This window comes from Urocitellus parryii, chromosome 12 (genome assembly GCF_045843805.1).
Source record: "Urocitellus parryii isolate mUroPar1 chromosome 12, mUroPar1.hap1, whole genome shotgun sequence".
Taxonomy (NCBI): Eukaryota; Metazoa; Chordata; class Mammalia; order Rodentia; family Sciuridae; genus Urocitellus; species Urocitellus parryii.
The window spans coordinates 75,595,182-75,618,661 of record NC_135542.1 but is presented as its reverse complement, the minus strand read 5'-3'; the positions used below and the strand labels follow the sequence as shown (position 1 = coordinate 75,618,661).

Here is a 23,480-nt window from a genome sequence, read left to right as displayed (position 1 = left end):
TCTAACATAGTATATTAAACCAGACTAATGTAATATATTAGATCAGGCTGTATAAAATGATGCAGAATTAGAAGTAGTAATTTCAGAATTACTTAGAAATTACATGAAGTTTGTTTTCATCAGAGTTGGTTAGGGCATCCCATTCCTGTGTACTGGGTCTCAAGTCCACTTTTGGTAATCACTGGCTGTTCATGTATTAATCCAGTCCAACACAACTTGCAAGATATGTATGATAGGATCACAGTATGAGCAGGAAAAGTAACAACCAAAACTCAAGAACTGAAATATTTCAACCTAAATATTTCATTAAGTACTAAGTATCTATTAAACTCAGATCCCTGGGGTCAGGGGAAAAACTCAGTGGGACAGTGCTTGTTTGAACCCACAAGATCCTGGGTTCAAACCCCAGCACTGAAAGAGAAAAAAAAGAAATAAAATCCTTGAGGGTAAAGTCCTTTTGTTACTATGCAGTAAAATCTCTCTAGGGGATTCTACATGCAGCTAGGGTTGGGATCCACTGAATCAAAGGGGCCCCAGTCCTTTTTCAACACTTAGATTATATTGCTTGTCACTGCGAGGTTTTGTGAAGACCTGTTCCTGGAGAGGAATTTGCAACAGCTATGAAGTCCCTTCATAACTATACATCTCCGGATGAACGTAACATTCTTATAAAATATTTTCAGAGTTCCAATTATGCAAGAGATAATGAACTTAAAGTTTAATTATGGCCTCATTCTATATAGAAAGATAATTATATTGTATAGAAACACAAAACAACTAGAAATTCAAGGTAAGATATTCATGCAAGTTCATTTTTCTTTTAAACTAGAAAGCAAGACAAGAAAGGAGTTGAATTATTCAAGTATGCAAGACACTGGGGAAATTTGAATTCTGACCAGTTGTGTGCATATAGCTGCTCCATTCTTTACCTTGCCAGCCATGACTACTTGGAATTAACATTTCTCATCACACTGACTTCAATATGAATGGTAATCAGGCCACAGTGTGCATTCAACATTCTCAAATATAACAATCACAAAATTGTCATTACAGTCATTTGAAATTAAAATGCATACCCTTATAATCATGAATATTTCTAGCAATTATTTCCATGTCTAAATGAATACATCTAAACTACATATATAATTTAAATTTTAATTCTATTTTGATTTTAGGAAGAAGTCAAGTGCCAGCATCAAAAGTTTGCTTTAGGGCTGGAGTTGTAGCTCAGTGGTAGAGCACTTGCCTCGCAACTATGAGGCACTGGGTTCAATCCAGCACCACATAAAAACAAACAAAGGCATTGAGTCTATATACAACTTAAGAAAAAATAAAGATTAAAAAAAGTTTCTTCATCTATGAAAAGCAGTAGAAATTCAAAGTATGTGATCTCCAGAAGCAATGATGCTAACATAGTACACTACATCATTAGTAAAAGAAATAGTATGTTTAAAAGAAATAGTATGTTTATAAATTGACTTTGTAGGGGAAAAAAACCTACATGTAACACATTTATTTTTTAGAAATATACTAATCTGAGAAGCAATATCACAATTATGCTACAGTTTTGAAAACTGCATAGTTTGATCTAACAAAGGTCTTACCCGGTCGGAATGGCCAGTGGCTGAGGCCAGAAGTTTTCCCTTCCTCCAATCCCAAATGCAGACAGTGTTTTTGGCATCCAGTCCCACAGAGGCTAAACGCTAAAAAAAAATGAATAATTTAATATCTGAAAATGATGTGAAGAGTTCCTATTACTCATGTTTACTTTCAACAAATAGTGATTTCTTCCTATAGGACAGGCATTGAATTTCTTATGAACTGATTTCTTGAAATCCATTCTAAACACAGAGCAAAAGGTATAATAGATGACTTCCATTAGTAGGTACCAAAATTTAAAAAAACTAAAAGCCACTGCTCATGTGTCTTTTTGAAAAAAGGAAGAACATATTCAAACTCTCATGAGGTCCTGAAAGATCAGCAGAAGTTATAGGACCAGAACTTGAAAGCAAGGGTTAAATTTTTATTTTTTTATTTTTTTAGTTTAAAATCTTAATGTCAGACCTAGGAAACTCAGAGATTTTAAAACATGTCCTTAAGAAAGGTCTCTGCTGTAATTTTTCATCAAGGGTTTCAGCAATGGAAATAAGATGTGGTTGTGTTTTTATTCATATAATTAGAATGAGTGAATTCCACTCATTTTTTTTTAGTAGTAAAAAAAAAAAGAAAGAAAGCAGCTAAACATGGGAAAGGTAAGATTCTTATTTGAATGAAAAAAAGTCAAAAGAAATGGATATTGTTCATTTGTAGTGACAGGTCCTATGGTTACCTACAAAAGCATTTTTTTGTTTTTAATATTTTTTTGGTTGTTGATAGACCGTTATTTAATTTATTTATATGTGGTGCTGAGAATCGAACACAGTGCCTCACACATGCTAGACAAGTGCTCTACCACTGAACCACTTACCCCTAGATAAGCATTTCTATTGCCTTTTGTCAATTGTGAACTAATGGGCCATTTATTGTTTTCTAAATATCATTTGGTTCCAGTGAACTCTGTCCAGGGAATATAGCAGACCTGAAGCAATAGGCATCAACAAGCCGTGAAATCCATAATTGTAAACAAATAAGAGTTATTTTTCTCAATTGACAGTTGCCTATCCGCAATCCACCCCATCCCACCCTTCAAAATAAAGCCCTAAAGGAATAGCTAGGATTCTAAATGAAATAACATGTACGAAGAACTAATAGTTAAAGATGGATCACCCTCCACTGCATTACATTTTCTTGTTATATTTCAGAATAAATTTTAGATGTTTGCTTGAAGTAATGAGATTAGAGAATGTGCATATAGATACACATAGAAGCACAAATTTACACTTATACATACATATGCATCCTGACACATTCATTCAATTTAATCAGGAGGAAGTCAATAAAACTGCAAGCCTGAACAAATTATCACTACCCAGCCACCACTGCTCTTTAGATGTGGCATGTATGCATCATTCTGACAAAACTGAATGAGGTTACCATCTAGTAAAATTAAAATCACATATGTCAGGGGCCTACATATATAATAAATCTAGTGCTAGAAAGAAATAACAACTAAGTTTGACTGAATAATGACTAAACTAGCAGAGAACACCAAGTAAATGTGAATTATTTAAAAAGAAGTCAAACCTGGTCAACTCCTATAATTACTGAATTTTTTATAAACTCCTAGTTGTCAAGCTTCTGTGAATAATGTCCCAGATCATTTCATGGCACTGATTTACAAAACCAAGTCCAAAATTTACCAAAAACTGAATTGAAGGAATTAACTGACAGAAGATGATAAAGACAAAGGAAGGGTGGCAAAGGCACATGGAGAAGCACAGCCTTAGCAGGAAGGCACATGCAGTGGCAGCCAGGAATGACCCATTTCCATTCTTTACTGTAACATATTAACATCCTTTCTGGCAAGCGTTGCTATAGATCCAGTGAAGCAGGGATATCTTTGTTGTAGAGACTGGGAAGGTTTCACCCTTGAAGTGTCTTCAAAGAATGGTTCTCTTCAAGGGGCCACGCAAGTAAGCAAAGCACAAGACTTGGCAGAGGAATCTTACTAACTTGTCCAATTTGATTACTTTGGAACTTGGACCTAACCTAGAAGGCCCATCTACAAAGTGTGGAATTCACTCAATGGTACCCTGAGATTGTATTGGTTTTAAAGAATGGTTTAACGTTTCCTTCAGTTGATGAAAAGCGTTATCAAGAAACTAAGAGGGGACCAGAAGTTACTTAAACTAAATTGGACATGGCTCCAATTTGGAACTTAGTGGGCAGTGGCAGTGAGAATGGGAAGGGGAGAATGAATGTCAGAGTTATTGTAAAGAAACTTGAAACTTATAAATACGCAGGAATTGATGACTGCTCGAATTGGGAGTGGTGGGGAGAAGGAGTCAGAAATGACCTCAAGGTAAAGAGTCAAAGAGAATCTTCTCAGTGGATTATTAGGTGATGTTACCTTCTGAAATCAAGGGGTAGAACATGATGCTCAGGACTTGAGGTCTGCAAAAATGGCTGGGTCCAGTCCTTATTCTAAGGGGGAAGCTACAATGGATGTCAGAATGGAATTGCTGAATCACGGTGGGCCTACCTTCATAAGCTCATGACTTCTTCTATGGAGGTTTTGTTAAACCAGACAGTGGGGTGCTTACACAGAGCTTGATGACAGTACAACAAGCTTGGAAAAGGGTAAAAGCTGTGAGGAATTCAAGGAAGAAGGCTGCCAAGAGAAGCCAGCAAAGGTTGGCTATGTGCCTTCTAATTTTAGGTGAATTGTAAAAAGTAATTAAGGAAAACATAAACAGAGAAAGGTACACACCTGTCCATCTGAGTCGAAAGCCAAGCAGGCAACTCCATGTGTGTGAACATCTTTGAGAATAGACACAGTCTGGACATTATAGGAATCCCATATGCAAATATACGGCTCCTTCCCAACTTGGCCAGTTGCAATGAGAGTTTTATCTGGGTGTAAGGCAAGGCTGAAAGAGAAAAATGTCCTCTTTTTACATCTTCCAATTACATAAAAGACAGACAGTGATCATCTTTTATTCAAATTTGTTTCTCATTTTAAATCATCTAATGAGCTGATTTCAAAACCAAGAGTCTAAGGTATCCCAAAGTAATTAATTACCTTATGGGTCCAAGTTGAAATGTTTAACTTTGGTAAAGAGAGGGTTAGTACAATTTGATGATTTCATCTGATCTTACCTATTTGGTTACCTTGAAAAGCAGATACTATTATAACTCTCCAATTAGAAAATCTGTATGAGTCTATAATGCTTTATATGATGATGGGTACTTACAAAACATTGCTCTACTTTCAAGCTAGCTTTGACTTAAATTTGGTGGGGGGAACCTTGTTGCTAGGAGAAAGTTCACTTCTCCAATCAATTAAACCTGCCTGCAGGAACACTGCATACTGTCCTCATTAGGATTTCAAAGCACGGACAGGTCCCAAAGTGAAGTGCTGTTTCTGAGGCCATTGTCATAGATTATGCATTTTAAATGAAAATTTCCATTTTACATAAATCACTGTGACATCAAGAGAACTGCCAATTACTAGGTTGGTGGTTTGTGTAGCAATTTTCCTCAGTAGTCCAATCAAAATAAAACTTTGTCAAAAAATTCAAGGAATCTGTAGCAGTCGAGAGAGAAAGGTTATCATCATTATTCCTAGGTGAGAACATCACTATAATGTTTCAAATTCATTGCATGAAGAAGTTGTGCCTTCTAAGAACATGTGTTAGAATTTTAAAAAATAAAAACAAAAAAGAGCACATTACCCAAGGAAACTGATAATTCTGTTCACAGAATAAGCAGAAATACAATGTTTCACAAATTCAATTTTCAGTATCTGCTCAGTGAAGAAAAGTAGACTTAAGAGTCTACTCTTAGATGTGTGCTCTTATTAATTTCCATATGTTATTAAGTATATGCTCTGGAATAGGACACCTGGATTTGCCTATTGGCTGCCCTTTACTATCTCTGGTTTCTATGGACAAATTAATTTTTTGTGGGCAAATTGCTCTCTTTTGCTTGCTTTCCTCATCAACCCAATAGAGATACTATATAGAAATAGATGATGTAATCAATCTAAAGCATTTACTACAGTGCCCAGCACAGACTGAGCACAGTACAAGTTTCATCATCATCATCTGTGTGACTGGCATTATATAGATATGAGCAACACATGCATGTCTGTTTGATTTTGAAAGGGCATGTTGCACCCAAACAGTTTTAAATGCCAGTTAGACATGTACAAGTGTCTTCTAGAAAATATCCTTGAGGATCTTTATAAGGAAGTAATATAAAAAAAGGAAACTCATTCACAACAGGTGAATGATAGGGCTTTGAAACTTTCTAGGCTTGTAGTACCTTTTAGCAATTAGAGTTGTTAAGAGATGATAGACAAAGTATAAAAGGAGCCTCCCAGTCTGTTTTTTGGGGATATATCTGGTAGATGGGTTATAAGTATGATAATTTTCCATTACTAAAAAAACTGAGATAACTAACTTGAGGAGAGAATAGGTTTATTTTGGCTGTTTCAGAGGTTTCAGTCCTTAATCAACTGGCCCCATTCCTTTGGCCAACTGCATGATGCAGCAGCACATGATACAGAGTAACACATCATGATTGAGAGAAGCAAACGGAAGTGAAAGAGGAAGGGCTCTTCCCCCTCCTCTTCCCCCAATGGTCTCCCACCAGGTCCCAACACCTCTCAACAGCCCCCACCCCAGGGAGCAGGTGTTCACTGCTCCTGGACCTTTGGGAAACACTTCAGATGCAAACTACAGCAGGAAATATCCTAGCAAACTGCAGGAAGATTAGAAATGCCATGCATGTGTCATTAAACTAAGTGGCTGGAGGCTGTCTATGAAAACCCTGTGACAAACTGGTATATTTTATTTCATTAATTCATTAAACAAAACTAAGGATTGGGTATGTGAGATATAGTGTAATAGATATATAAACAGAAAAGACACTGCCTGTGTTTCACAGAGCCCACCTTAAGGAGGACAGACATATAAAGAAATAATTATATAATATCATCATTGTATGTGTGCATGCCCACACATACAATGACATAGCCAGAGGGAACATGGAGAGACCAGCTACCCAGGATATTAGAGAGAGCTTAACTTCATATAAAAGATAAGATGCAAAAGGGGATTCATGGAAAAAGACAATTGGGCACAAAATGAGATGGGTCCAGCAGGCAGGGGCAGCTGATGAAAGTCCACTTAACCAGGCTGGGAAGTTAGGTCACCACCAACTATTGCAAGCATGTTTCACAATAAAATGCAAAGGACAGATAAGTCATGGGTATTCATGGAAGAGGCAAAGAAATTAGCTAGGAACTATGCGGGAGATAGTGAGATAAGATAGGTAAAGGATGAATCAGGAGCTTTTAGGGAAAGAGAAAAAGAGGGTTTAGAATGTTTGAGGTTAAGGAAAAACATGAGCATGTCAAAGTCAATAGAAGTTTTTGGCTTGGGCAACGGGGTTTTGTGACACACAGAGTATACTAGAATCTGAAGCCTGTGAGTCTGTCTTTGGGAAAATTGGTCTGAATTCCATCCAATTTTTAGTGGGGAAACCAAGGAGATGTCCTCAGGTGAGCACTGGAGTCCTAAGGGCTATGAATAAGAGGATTTGACTGAGTGCATACTTAATAAAAGCAGTTGTTTTCCAACACTAAATAGTTCCTAGAATATGATATGGCAGAGTAAGCATTAAATACTTGCAGAAGGGAGCAATATGGTGCAATAGAGGCATCCAGAAATTGTTCACAGGACAGACTAAAGCAACAGGCATACAACCATACATGCAGGTAAGTGGCAGTGGGCGAGTACCAGAAATCAACAGCAGAGAGATCAAGACCTGGTGAAATTCATAAACTAGCAATTACAGCAAGAGAAATGGAGAACTCCAAAACCTTGTAGAAGTACCACATCCAGGAGAAGGGAACTCTCTAAAAGTGAAAGAGAAAGTTGCATGATGGTGCAGAAGTCTATATCCTACAGACATACAGCCTAAAGCAAAGAGACGTGGAATCTGCCCAGCAGGTTAACCTTAGAGAAGTTCACTTCAACCCCCTTGAGAAGGGTCCTATTATCTGAAACTGTACTGCTTTGTGGTTCAGAAGCCCCAGCATATTCATATCTCCTGGACCCTGTGGACACGCTACTGCGTTGTCTGGGCAGTGGTAGACTCAAGAGTCTTGGCTCAAGGGAGTGACTGGAACACAAGCCTGCTGGGAGTTCTATTCTGTAGGTCTTGATGCAGAGAAAAGCATAGGATACTGCCCTTTGGAGTCAACAGATAGAGGGGTCTGCCCTCTGAGATGTGGGGAAAGAAGAGTCAGCTGTGATTTTGCCCAGGAGCCAGGATTGAGGATGACAGATCCTACAGTTCCTTTACCCCATTCCAGCACAGAACTTGGTGGTTTGGTTGCCCCCTCTGCCTTTGGAGGCATTGAGGATCTGCCATGGTGGAGGAAGGGAAAGTCACATTTAAAGTCAAACCCATTGAACTAACAGCAGATTTCTTAGAAGAAACCCTAAAGGCCAGGAGGACATGATGGATGCATTTCAAATCCTGTAAGAAAGCAACTGTCAACCAAGATTACTACGCCCAGCGACATTATCCTTCAGAATCAACAAAGAAAATGCTTCCAAGAAAAGAATAAACGAAGGGAATTCATGACCACTAGACCAACATTTCAAAAGAGGCTTAAGGAAAATTTACACCTCAAAGAGGAAGAAAGATAATCACCATCATGACAGCACATGGAAGAATCAATCCCCATTAGAAGAGATGTACAAATGAGAAATGAAACATTATCAAAAAAGTAAACTATCAAACTTAAAAGACAAATAAAAACAAAGAATATGAAAAATAACCAGAAAAAAATAAATCAATAAAATGACAGGAAAAGTCTACACTTTTCAGTAATAACCAAATATAAATGGTATTAATTCTCTGATAAAAAGACCAAGTGTGATGGCACGCACGGATAAGCCCAGCAACTAAGAGGGCTGAGGCAGGAAGATCAAAAATTCAAGGCCAATCTTGACAACTTAGTGAGACTGTCTCAAAAACAATAAGTGAAACATCCCTGGGGATGTAGCTCAGTGGTACATCAATCCCCAGTACTCTCCTCTTTCCAAAAAAAAAAAAAAAAAAAAAGAAAGAAAAGAAAAGAAAAAACCCAACAGACTGGATTAAAAATAAGAACCAACAATACCCTGTCTCTTAGAAACTTGCCTTATGTGCAAAGATATTCAGACAGAAGGTGAAAAGATGGTATATTAGTCAGCTTTTCATCATTGTGACCAAAATATCTGACAACAACTTAGAAGAAGAAAAGTTTATCTGGGGCTTAGTTTCAGTGTCCTTCCATGGTCAGACAACTCCACTGCTCTGGGTCTGAAATGAAGCAGAACATGATGGTAGGGGAAAGCTGCTCAGCTCATGGCAGCCAGAAGTAGAAAGGAGAGCAGATGCAAGAAACCAAATATAACCCTCAAGGGCACATTCCCCATGACCTACTTCCTCCAGTCATGCCATACCTGCCTACAGCTACCACCTGTAATCCATACAAAATTATTAATCCATCAGATGTATTGATCTACCAGTTAGGTCATAACTTTGATCATCTAATTATTTCATATCTGAACTTTCCTTCATTGTCTACCATTAACTTTTGGGGGGACATCTCATACAAATAACAGATGGAAAATCATGAGAATGGAATTCGAAAGCAAGCAGGAGTAGCTGTACTTATATCTAACAAAATAAACTTTAAGACAAAATCAGTAGACAAAGGAGGTTACTATGTATTGATCAAGGGAAAAATTCATCAAGAAGACATGATGATTATAAATTTATATGCCCCAAACATTGGAGCACCCATTATATAAAATAAACAGCACTAGATGTAAAGGGAGAGAAAGACCCAATATAGTAATATTATAGTGGATGATTCTAATATTGCATTCTCACGAATAGATAGATCATCTAAGACCAAAAAAAATTAACAAACATCAGAGCTAAATTTTACTACAGATTGAGTAGACTTAACAGACATCTGCAGAATACTTAATTCAATGGCTGAAGAGTACATATTCTTTTTATCAGAGCATGGAGTTTTGTTTTTTTTTCCTGAAATACTAGGCCACAAAATCTTAACAAATTTTAAGAAACTGAAATAACACCCTGTATCTTCTCTGATCACAATGAAATGAAGCTAGAAATCAACAACAAGTACAGAAATTATACAAACACATGGAGACTGAAGAACACATTTTCAACAAACAGTTTTTCGTTGCAAGTCAGAAAAAAAAATTAAAAATCTGTTGAATCAAATGAAAATGAAACAGAACATACCAATACAAATGTGGGATAAAGCAAAAGCAGTACCAAGAAGGAAATTTACAGCAGTGAATGCCTACATAAAAAAAAGCAAATCTCAAACAGCTAATGATGCATCTTAAGGTCTTCGAAAAGCAATAACCAAACTCAAAATCAGTAGAAGGAAAGAAATAAGATCAGAAGAGGAATAAATGATATAGAGACTGGAAGAATCATAGAAAAAGATCAAAAAAGCAAAGCTGGTTCTTAGAGAAAGGTTTACCCAATTTTTTTTCAAACTCAAAAAGAGAAGACCCAAATAAATAAAATTACAGGTGCAAAACAGACATTACAACTGATAACCACAGAGATTCAAAAGATCATTAGGGAATATTGTGAGGAACTATATTGCTAATAAAATTGAACCAAGAGGATATAAAAAACCTAAATAAATAAACCAGTAACAAATAATGAGAGTAAATCAGTAACAAAAATTCTCCCAACAAATGAAAGCCCAGAGGATAACTTCACTGCTGAATTTTATCAAACTTTTAAAGAGGAACACCAGCGCTTCCAAACTATTCCATGAATAAGGGAAAGAATTCTTCCAAACTCATTCTATGAGGCCAGAATTACCCTGCTACCAAAACCTGACAAGGACACATATACACACAAAAATAAATAAATAAATAGATAGATAAATAAATAAATAGATAAATAAATAAATAAAAGTACAGGCCAATATTCTTGATGAACATAGAGGCAAAATTCCTCAATAAAACACTAGCAATTAGAAATCAACATACTATATACCGTGATAAAGTTGGTTTTATTCCAGATACAAGAACAGTTCAACATATACAAATGGAGTAGATCACAATAACAGAATCAAGAATAAAAATTACAATCATCTCCATAGATGGAAAAAAAAGCATTTGATAAGATTTAACACCCCTTCATGATAAAGGTCTTGAAATTAGGTATAGAAGGGTCATGCCTCTACATAACAGAAGCTATTATATGACAGACCCTTAGCCAACATCATACTCAAAGAAGAAATGCTTTGTTTTCCCCCCAAAGATCAAGAACATGACAAGTCGTGTCCACTCTCATCATTCTTATTCAATATGGTACTAGAAATTTTGGTCAGAGAAATTAGGCAAGAGAGAGAAAAAAGCACACAGATATGAGGTCAAATTATCACTTTTTGCAGATGTTGTGATTCTAAACATTCCCATCCAAAGACTATTAGAACTGATAAACTCAGAAAACTCTCAGGATACAAAAATCAACATACAAAAATCTGTAATTATTCTACACACCAAAAAATGAACTCAGAAAAATGTCATGAAACTAATCCCCTATACAATACCCACCCTCCACACACACACACACATACACACACACACACACACACACACACACACACACACACACACTTGGAATAAACCTAAGGACATAAAAGACCTGCACAGTGAAAATTACAAAATACGGAAGAAAAAACTTCAAGGAAACACCGAAAGGTGGCAAGACCTTCCATGTTCTTGGGCTGGAAGAATGAAGATTGTTAAAATGGCCCTACTACCCAAAGTAATTACAGATTCAATGTAATTTCCATCAGAATAGAAGTGATATTCTTCACAGAATTAGGGGGGGGAAATCCCAAAATTCACATGGAAGCACAGAAGACCTGGATAGCCAAAGCAATTCTGAGCAAAGACAAAACAAAACTATAGGCATCATAATACCTCAAAACATACTGCAGAGCCACAGCAACCAAAACAGTCTGGCATTCACATAAAATACAGACACATAAAAACAAACCAATGAAACAGAATGAGGACCCAGAAGTAAGTCCATACATCTTCAACCAACTGATTTCCAACAAACTGCCAAAAATATACATACACTGAAGAAAGAAGAGCCTCTTCAACAAATAGTACTGGGAAACTGGATATCCACATATAAGATTGAAATTAGACCCCCATCTTTTACCCCATACAAAATCAACTCAAAATGAATCAAAAACCTCAATGTAATAAGACCCCAAACTCTGAAAATACTAAAAGAATATATACAGGAAAAACTATCAAGATACTAACACAGGCAAAGATTTCCTAGATAGGACTCCAAAAGCATAGTGAACAAAAGCAAGATTTAACAAGTAGGATTACCTAAAATTAAAAAGCTTTTGCACAACAAAGGGTGTGGGGGGAATCAACAGAGCTAAGAAACAGCCCAAAGAATGGAAGAAAATCTTTGCCAGCAGTGCATCTGACACAGAATATCCAGAGTATATGAAGTACTCAAAAAACTTAAGTAATCCAGTCAAAAATAGTCAAATGGTCTGAACTTCTCAAAAGAATACAAATGGCCAATTAAATACATAAGATTATTAACATTTTAGCTAAAAGGGAAATACAAATTAATAAATTTTGGCAAAGATGGGGAAAAAGGCACACTCATACATGGCTGGTAGGACTGCAAATTGGTGCAACCACTATGGAAAGCAGTATGGAGATTCCCTAGAAAACTTGAAATGGAACCTCCATTTGACTCAGTTATCCCACTCCTCAGTTTATACCCAAAGGACTTAAAATCAGCATATGACAGTGGCACAGCCACATTAATATGTATGGCAGCTTAATTCACAATAGCTAAATTATGAAACCAACATAGGTGCTCTTCAACAGATGAATAGATAAAGAAATTGTGGTGTATATACACAATGGAATATTACTCAGCTTAAAGAAGAATGAAATTATGGCATTTGCTGGTAAATGGATAGATCTGGAGAATATTATGCTAAGCAAAAAAAAAAAAAAAGCCAACCCCAAAGAAACCAAAGGCTGAATGTTTTCTCTGATATGTGAATGCTTATTCACAATAATGGAGGGGGGGGAGTAGGTGAAGCTAGGGAAAAATAGAGGTACTTTGGATTAGACAGAGGGGAGGAAGTATGAGGGTAGGAAGGATAGAATGTGTTGGACATTATTGCCCTATGTGCACATATGATTACATGACCTGTGTAACTCTACATCACGTACAATCAGAAGAATGAAAAGTTATACTCCATTTATATATGATGGGTTAAAATGCATTCTACTGTCATGTATAACTAATTAGAACAATTTAAAAAATTTAAAAACCTACAATGAGATTCCTTATCAGCCCAGGAGGAATGTCTATGATAAAAAACAACAATAAATGCTGGAAAGGATAAGGAGAAAAAAGAACCCTTACACACTGTTGGTAAGAATGTAAATTAGTACAGCCACTATGGAAAACAGTATGAAGGTTCCTCAAAAAAAAAAAAAAAACAATTAATAGTATTCCCATATGATCCAGCTATCTCACTCCTGAAGGAAATGAAGATTATATCTGAAGAGATACTGCATACCCAGTTTTGGTTTTCATTTTTGGTTTTATTTTGTTTGTTTGTACTAGGGATTGAACCCAGAAGCACTTAACCACTGAACCACATCCCAGCCCTTTTTATGTTTTGAGAGAGTCTCACTAAGTTGCTTAGGGCCTTGCTAAGTTGCTGCTGAGTCTGGATTTAAACTCACAGTCCTCCCGCCTCAGCCACCTGAATAACTGGGATTACAGGTGTGTACCACCACGCCCGGCATACCCATGCTTACTGTGGCACTAGTTACAATGGCTAACATGGAATCAACCTAGATGCCTATTAACAGATGAATGGATAAAGAAAATGTGACATATACACACAATGGAGTATTTGCCATAGGAAGAATAGAATCCTGTCATTTGCTTGGAAATGGATGGAATTTGAAGACATCATATTAAGTGAAATAAGCCAGACAAACCTAGCATATTTTCTCTTATACGTGAATACTTAAAAAAAAAAACTTGAAGTAGAGGAGGGACTCTTAGGAGCGTGGAAGTGGGGGGCAGCAGGAGGAAGTAGTAGTGGAGGAAAGGGTAGAATAAGATAAGTAGACATGATCAATGCATGATACATGCATGTATGAAAATATCACAGTGAATCCCACAGTTAAGGTTAGATCTCTATATTCAATTAGGAGATCATGATGGAGAGAATCACATCACCTGAATTCCTGGGCTTGTGGTAAGATTTCATGAGCTATAGCCAACTACTGTGTCCTTTCATCAAGGAAATTATCCAAGTGGAGAGCACCATCATTACACAAAACATTTGTTCTCCCCTGGGTTTCTCATCCTCTTTACCATAACATACTGTTATGATTCTGTGACTAGAAGTACCAATACTACTTATATTTCAAGTCTATCTGCCAGTTCACAGTTCATAAACCCAACTCTTTGCTAAGAAAGCTTGTGCAAATTTTGCAAATTATTATAGCTCCAACAGTAATGTCACAATATTAAGATTTTACACATTGACTCCCTTTCACCAAGGGTCTCAATAAAATGGAAGATTTATTTCACATCCACATAAAAGGTTTAGTGCCATTCTGTTTTTCCTTTGGCTCTTAATTTATTGCGTTTATTGTATTATACACATAGCAACAAAAAAAAAAAGGGATGGAGGTTTGAAAGAGCTGCTTTTCTCTGTATATGTATAAATCTAGTTCCACTGGGAAATCCCTTCTTCTGTTACCATAGCAATCGAAAGCACTGCAGAGAAGGACTTTCATCAACTATCTGGGAGAAGAAATTGATTTGTTTCTGTAACACGCCGGGAGGGCAAAAGCATGTCTTCCTGATGTCAGATGAGATCAGGAAGATTTCCAAATATGCGGAGTAGAAGAGAAGATGAGGATTAATAGGATCGTAGAAAGAAGTAGGCTTGCTTTTGAGGTTGGACAAAAACCACTAATCAACACTAATCATTCTTGACTCCCTAAGGCAAAAAATATTTGAATACTTATTTCAAGTATAGCACTTAAAAAGTGTTGATGATTCTAACTTTACTTTGTGAAACCTCATTTCATTGTTGCCCAGGCTGCTTCAGTGATTCTTTGAATAACTGTTAGTTTTGTTGTTTTTTTTTTTTAATGGTTCTACCAGAAAAGCATGAAAGCTTTCTCCCTCCATTTCTCTGCATATAAGCTTGAGCAGCGCTTTCCAGTGTTAGAGGCCTACATGCATCAAGGTCTTTGGGCTGGAGAGTTCAAGGGCAGAGGGAAGGCCAACTACTTGTGGTTGAAGGGATGTGGACTGACCTCAGGGATGTATTGTGTGAGGCAGAAAAGGCAAAGGAGGGCTTGAGCACAGTGGTCTGGAAGTAGGGAAGCCTCAGACAGGGATGGAGGTGGTCCAGTCCTGGTCCCCAGAAATGTACTTGGCCCTGGAGTACAGTACCACTACAGGAACTGTGAGCTCTCCTAACAGCAGGGAGATGGCCTCCCCTTCCAAGTGGGCCTGGGCAGCACAAATGGGCATGACAGTAACTAGGAGAGACCAGAATCCAGTCCATTTTCCTGAATCACATAAGTACCTGTGCACTAGTTTAGTCTATGGTTGAACAGAATCCCTCAAATTGCACTTCTCAACAGACACAATGACTGGTACATCTACCGAGAAGTAATGTGATTCAGAGAAAGAAAGAAAATTATAATCTTGCCTACTGAGTGCCACCTACTGCATCAGTACAGAACTATATTCCAGGAACAGCTTCACACCACACAAAAGGAGTTAAGTTAGGAGTGGTTTGGCTGCCTGAGACCAGAGCACACAGCGCACGGCTGGAGCCAGGTTGGACCAGCCAGCAAGGCCCGATTATTAAATTCCACCAACTTTATGTACCAACTGTTAAGCAGCCACTGTTAAAAATTAAGTTACATAAACTTACTATTAAATAAATGGTATTAAAAACAAAGGTAATAGAGTCATCATTTTGTAATTATTTTTGCATTTTACCTTACTCTAGTTTTGAGGTTATTTATTGCTATCCCATTTGAATGGCAGAAATATCATAGAATGATGTGTTATATTGCTCCTCTTTTCCCAAGTTCATTTTCAATGTCATATTGGTAGCTTGAAATAAGCCATGCTAGGTGAATTTACAACATGGGAATCAACAGAAGCTCTGAATCAGGGCTTGGTTTATTATTGTGCTGATTGTGTAGACTTAGGAAATAGCATAAATGTTATCTGTTACACCATGTATAAAATTGAGAAAATATTTCAGTATTGAAACACCATTATACAGTTCAAAGAAGTTGCTCACATCACAGCAAATGATTTAAATAATTTAATCTTTGATTAAAGTTCCAAAACACTGCTTTGTTTTGTTTTTGTCTTAAATGGAACTTATCAATATTCAGGTTAGAACTACACTCATTTGTCAATGATGTGAGAAACTTCTTTTCTGAATCAGATAGTAATCAGGTATTTAATTCCTCACTTGATTTTGCCAATGGTTGACCAGACTCAAAAATTCAGCAAAAAATCTATGAAAGCAGGGACTGGGGCTGTTGCTCAGTGGTAGAGGTGCCTAGCATGTGTGAGTCACTGGGTTCAATCCTTAGCACCACATAAAAATAAAGGCATGCTATCTATCTACAAGTAGCAATAAATAAATAAATAAAATCAATGAGAGAATTCTATAGGAATTGGCTAGCTATGTAGAATTTATAATAGAGTATTAAAATTTATAATATAATTCCATTATTTATAAATTGCATGCTATGTATCATTTATATCAGTAAATATGATAAACTTATGAACATGTGTAATTTTTTTTCTCTTAAGCAGTTGTTAAACAGTTGCCAGCACATCACTAAAGCATGTTTTCTCCATTTGCTGGCCAAAATTCTTATAAATCATCTTCGGCAAATTACTCAACCTCTCTGTGCCTAGTTTCTCATCCATACAACAGTACCTACCTTAAAGAAAGTGTTATGTGGAGTTAATAAATCCTAAATCAGTGATTAAAATAATTCTTAAAACAGTGAGCAGAATATAGGCATTATTATTATTATTATTATTATTATTATTATTATTATTTCCTACATGTAGAGAGACACATGAAACATATCCCTCACCCCAAGAACTGACATTCAAAGTCAAGGAAACATGAACATAGAAATAAAACTATCCTCCTAGAATTAAACTGATTAAAAAAAAACACTCGAAAAAGACAAGATGGGTTCGCAAAGATGCCACGCTTAGGAGAAAGCGGCTACATGAAAAAAGACAGAGTGTAAAAATCAAATCCAGTCATGAATGACAAGAGAGAACAGTACTGCTCTCCCGAAATCAAGACATCTGAGAGTAAAATGTTAATAAAAGTGGAATTCTACTGAAAAGCCTTTATAAAAAGGAGTCAGAGTGAAGACAATATAGCACTGACATAAGGATAGCTGAATCTAGAAATAAACCCACACTTACCTAGTCAATTGATGTCCAACAAAAGTGGTGAAGCAACTCAGTGGGTAAAGTACAGTTTGTCAACAGATAGTGCTGAAATGATTGGATACCCATGTTAAAAAAAAAAAATATATATATATATATATATCAAACCTCAATCTCAGCCCTCATCAAATATACAAAAATTTTCTCAAGTGTACCAACAAGAACTAAAATATACAACAAAGAAAAATATATAAGGGAAAAACCTTTGTGACATTTGAAAGATAATAGTTTCTTAGAGGAAAAAAAAAAAGGATGAACCATATGAAAAATATGAATAAGTTGGAATTCAAAAATCAAAATTTCTGGTTTTTGACAGATACCATTATAAAAATGTAAAATATAAAGACAAGCCACAAACAGGGAGAAAAAAAATCACCAAGAACTTGTACCCAGAGTATATAATGATTACTACTTAATAACACAGGCCCACTTAAAATATAATCAAATGACTAGAACATGTCAATGATGATTAAAATAAGAGAGACTGACAATGCCAAGTGTTGCTGAGGGTGTCCACCAACTGGAATACATACACATTGCTATTAGAAATGCAATATGCTCTCATTTTGGAAAGTAGTTTGGCATTTCCTTTTAAAGTTAAATATACACTTACTTGTGTTTGATGTAGCAATTCCACTCCTGGGTATTTACCCAAGAGAAATAAAAGTAAATAACTAAACCAAGACTTGTTTATAAATTTTTATAGTGGCTTTATTTATAATAGTCAGAAATTGGAAATAATTCAAATGCTCACAAGAAGTGAATGGATAAACAAATTATTGTATATTTATGTAATGAAATTGTTCTTTGCAAAAAAAAAAAGGAAATGAACTGCTGACATACACAGCATGGATGAATGTCAAAAACAGTATACTGAACAGAAGAATAATCTAGAGCATTCAGAATAATCAAGTCACTAACGTCTTCATCATATAGATGAAGAACTAAGAGCTCCTATCTCTAGTGGATAAACCAAAAGTATACAGATGTGAAAATGTAACCTAAAGATGCAAAGATAAATTTTAAGGAAATAAAAGATATAAAACCACCCTTTAAGGAGGAGAAAAAAGGATTAAGAATGGTATATGTAAGCTCCATCTTCATGTGTTTTAAAGGTTAATCATGTCTGAAGTGGGTAAATCAAGAAACAGCCATCAATCATACTGTTCTAAACGTGTGGAAATAACCACCAAAAAGAACAGTCACAAAGGACTGAGAATGTTCCTCTGGAAAGTAGATTAGGGATGGAAAAGGGCGGGGTGGTGCAGGGACAGTTTTTCATTATAAGGCTTTCTGTAATTTTTGAATTGTATGTCTATATTGCTTTGATAAATAAAAGATTAAATCAAATAAAAATGATCCTAAAGAAACAAAAATATCTCCCCTACAAACACACACAAAGAAGGCATCTGGTGATTCAGAAGTCTTCCATGGGCAGGAAGTCAGAAGGGAGGTCTGATATCAGATTTATCTACCCCCAGATGTTCTCATCAGTATAATTGTTACTGATAAAATGAATTTGATCAGCATGGCTAGTCTCACGGTGCATTCTTTGAAAAAGAAGTACTGCTTAAGATTGTAACACAACAATTTGCTAATGAGAAGTTTCACTAATGAGAGGGGTCTATGCGAAACCCAGCTTTCTAGATCTATTCATCTCTTTTTTCCCTTCTTTAAGCAAGGAGCATGACTCAAGCATTGAGGGTTATATCTGGCAGAAGTCCTGTTCATTTAGGATAATTAAATATGCCAGTCATGTGTTCCAGTAAGGTCTGATTAAGTACTGTAGAGAAGTCATTAGTGAATCCATCTGGTCCAGGGGCTTTGCCAGATGGCAAACCGTTACTACCTCTATTTGTTCTGCTCCTGGAATATTGTACCTCTATTGTAGAGTAGCATGCAGTCATTTTTCGGGGTAAGTCTTAATTTGCTTGTTTACATTATCAAGGGATTTGGAAAGTAGAAGGCAAGCTGAACAACTGCGTTAACACCACACCAACTGAGCAACAAGATTTCAAGGCTGTATTAAGTGGCCTAGTGAGTTCACTATTGAATTCAAAGTGATTTCATTGGTCTGCTTCCTCAGAATGTTCTGGAAGCATTTCAGATGGTGTCCCATAGGAGGGCACTGGGAGCAGTGAAAAACATTTCACGCCCATGAGATTATTAGACTCCAAGACAAGAATCCTGGAAGAATTTCCTTCCTGTTTAGGGTCACTTAAATGGAAACACGGCCAGGTTTGATTTGTTTTTAATTACAAGGTGGCATAGCCTTGTGAAAGTACATGAAAATGACAATTTTAAAATGATGACAGTACATTGATCAGGTAGAATTAACCTTTGACTTACCAATCCCCTAACCAGTTGGGTCAAACACAAGGTATCCAAAGCACTGACAATGTTGACTTTAATATATTAATCACTTCACCAACTTGGGACAAAGATAAATGCTTAAACCCGAGTGCTAAGTGGGGGCTTGGAGTGGCTGGAGGAGTCTGAGATGGTTTCACAAAGGCATGAGGCAAAGGTGAAGCTGGGAACAGAGCTCACCATTTCATTGCCACCCTCACTCCTGACCCTTTCACGAGATTGACTTCTCAGGCTAAGCAGTATATGTTAAATTGAAGCTCTGCACTTTTCTAATAAAGCCAGGCTCAGCCACCCAATTGACGGGTTTGACTTTGATCAGACAACTCATATTCAGGACACTTGCCTCTGAGGGCTCCCAGGCCACCTGCTAACTGCAGAGGCCACACGATAGCAACTCACACAGCTTTGGGTTTTGTTTTACTCTTGCTTACTAACACTTCCCTGTGTGTGTGTGTGTGTGTGTGTGTGTTTTAAACATCAGAAATTTATTAGTTGCTCAAAACATTACATTGGTCTTGACATAGCATATATCATACATTTGTTTCAAATGGGGTATGAATTCTTATTATTCCTACGTGTACAGATTGCAGGATCACATTGATTATACAGCCACGTTTATACATTCATTTGTGTTTTTATTTGCTCCTCTTTCTTTTCTCCTTCCTATTTCCTTCCCCAAGTTCCTGTCTTTACAGGGGGTATTGTTTTATCTAGAAGTTCCATGTGTTCATGGGGGTGGGGGGTGAGAGTGTGTGTACTACTGCATCGCTGCAGGCTCCCAGGTTTCCAACTGAAAGTCCACACTTGACACTTGACCATAGCTCTCAAGTCTCAAAAGTTTGGATCTGTCACCATGACAGATATGGCTGTTGACTATGACTGTGAACTTGGCAGAAGTGACTATGAAAACCTTTTTTAAGATTCCATATATGTATGTTTCTGAGTAGAGATTTTACAGTTTTCTAAGGTAAACACTTCAGGCATAGTAAGCACTCAATATAGTAGCCATAGGGGATGAGGTCCTTTATCAAAACAACTGAATTTATGACCAAGTGAAAAAACATCCCAGCCCTTGGAAGTACCAGGTGAATTACTTATTGTGAGTTTTACATGTGGAAAATGAAAATGGAAATTATCTTTTTCTCATTCTTTCTCCTACTGGAAGCATTAGCTCTAATTCTGTCCTTATTGGGGGTTTTCTGTTTGGGTTGTTTTTGCTACTGGGGATTGAACTAAGGCACACTACCACTGAGCGACATCCCCAGCCCTTTTTTATTTATTACAGGCTGGGCTCAACCTTGCTTTTCTCCTGTCTCAGCCTCCCAGGTCTCTGTGATTACAGGCATGCCTATACCGCACCCAGCTTAATTCTGCCGTTATTGGTGTTTGAAGAATGCTAGCTACAAAAGGGTTAGGATTTTAGTCTTTTTTTTTTCATTAATGATACATAAAACAACACAGTGCCTGGCATCAAATGGATATTTTTATAAATACATGTTGAAATGAGGAAACAAGTAAATGTAGCTCCCGATTCTGAATGGAATAAAATGGGGGAAAGAACACATTAAATGACCGGGCATCCTTCATGCTCCTAATCCCTGTTATGACTTCTACACAAAAGAAAGGTCATGAAAAGAACATTTGTACTCAATATTGTCTTCCAAAAATATTTGAAATTATCCAGAAAATGAAAATCCAATTTTTAAAAGTGTCATTTAGATAGGTCATGGCATAACATTTTGATTGATAGGGTCTCACATTTTTTTTTACCCAAATGAGGTACAAAAGAAATAAGTAGGTGGGTGATATTGGTGTTGAAAAATTGTATATTCTATTCCTTAAAGTAGATTTCTTAGAAAGAAAATGTTAAATGGAAAAGAAGAAAGGATCTTTGAAAGCCAAGAACACTGGGAACCAGTGTAATTCAAGGTCACCGATTTTCCTTTGTATCTTGGTTCAGCACAAGTGGTTTCAGGAGGAAACAGAGCTTCATTTACATTCTATTATTCCACACACACACACAAAAAGACAACTCTGCTTCCCTCAGAGCTGGGGCACGGAGGAGGTCCTCTTCAGCCCTTGACATCACAGTGGGGCGCATGAATAAGCATTCACTGTCAAGCAAGTTTCCCAAGTGATGGGAATTAGTAGGCATTACCTCAGTGCCCAGGCCCACCTGCCCCTGTCACATTACTTCACGTTCTTAGACACGTTCCAGGAAATAATTTTCAACAATAATGAGAAACTTAAAGAGCAAAATTGATGTCTGGGGCTAAGTAAATTCAAGGAAAAAGGACATGAATAGTAACTAGCTCTTCAAAACCTAGTATCAACGTTAAGTTAAACCTAGGTCTCTTGGTCTCAGCCCTATTGCTCACCTAAAACAGACAGAATTTCAAATGATCAACTTGTTCTCTGGAGAAAGGTACCACATAGACAACTAGCTAGTGAGCAAGGGATTAGGCCAGTAACAGTCACAACCACTGATGTTACCCATCCTTAGCATAATCTCAGAAGATAGTTATTATTCCCGTTTCATAAATAGGAAAACTGAGGCTTGGTACAAGGTGACCTGACTAAACTCAGACATATGTTATTCAACTATGACTAGTATAATCTTGCAAAGAGAAGTCTTGCCAGATCCTTTGGGCTAACATAAGCCAGAATTTTGGCCACAAAAGGAACAGTTGAGTCCCTAAGGTGCACGTGCTAGTTTGCTAGCTATTTTCACATTCACCATCCTCTTAAATAATTTCTACTGAAGGTGAGAGAGCTCTATGTAGTAAGGAGTGAGCAAAGACTTAAACAAGTTTGTCCATCCACTTAGAGCTAATTTTACCTAACTCCAGATTCATTTCCATTATAGTGGTGCTGACAAACTTTTTCTGTAAAGGATCTGACAGCAAATATTTCAGTCTTTGCAAGTCATAAGGTCTCCCTTGCAACTACTCCATTCCAAGGGGCAGGTATGAAAGCGGCTGTAGGCAATATATAAATGAACGAGTGCATCTGTGTTCCAGTAAAGCTTCATTTATGAGCCCTGAAATCTAATTATATGACTTTCAGATGTCATGAGTTATTATTCTTCCTTCAATTGTCTAAAAGGAATTTTAAAATGTAAAAGAACCCAAACATTCTAAGCTCACAGACCCCATAAAACAAGTGACAGTCTGGGTTTGGCCTGCATATAAGTTTTCCAACCCTTAAGTTACACATCCTTTTTTAATGTCTACCTGCTGCCTACAGTTGATTGAAAAGCCTTCTTAAAAGTCATGTTTGTCACTGGGCATGGTGACACAAACCTGTAATCCCAGCAAACTGGGGGCTGACGCAGGAGGATCACAAGTTTATAGCCAGCCCTCAGCAACTTAGTGAAACCCTGTCTCAAAAAAAAAAAAAAAAAAAAAAAAAAAAGGATGGGACTTGGCTCAGTGGTTAAGCACCCCTGGGCCATTCCTTATCACTTACATTCATGATTTTGACCACATGTATAAGAGATCTACCTATCCAGAGAAGAATGGATGGCACTGTGGCATATTCATTTAATGGAATAATAAACAGTAAATTTAATGAAATACAGATCCCCAATTTTAAAAATTGAATTTTGAATAAGAAATCTATTTGTGTTTAAACTACCAAAATTCTTTCAATAAAAATATATCTGAGGAGTTTTATCAGTCACAAATATGATTTCTATGCATAGGGTTCACTGATGAAGAGACACACAGGGTCACTGTGGGTGAATTCCGGTGGAAATAGTAACTCTGGGGCGGGAGAAGGGGGAGGGTGGGGGATGGGGTGGAGGGCTATATTTTTGCTCCCCAAAATTATTTCCTTTTCCGGAA

At 36.9% G+C, this 23,480-nt stretch overlaps 1 protein-coding gene across 2 annotated transcripts in view; it reads right to left on the bottom strand.

Moving 5' to 3' along the window:
• Eml6 (EMAP like 6) overlaps positions 1–23,480 on the bottom strand; it is a 258,148-nt gene that overhangs the window by 152,969 nt on the left and 81,699 nt on the right. For both annotated transcript variants that reach the window (XM_026399927.2, XM_026399928.2), the window contains exons 2-3: positions 4,370–4,529; positions 1,605–1,703 (exon numbers count right to left, since the gene is read on the bottom strand). In XM_026399927.2, coding sequence (XP_026255712.2) covers positions 1,605–1,703; positions 4,370–4,529 — 259 coding nt within the window. The remainder of the gene's footprint in view (positions 1–1,604; positions 1,704–4,369; positions 4,530–23,480) is intronic.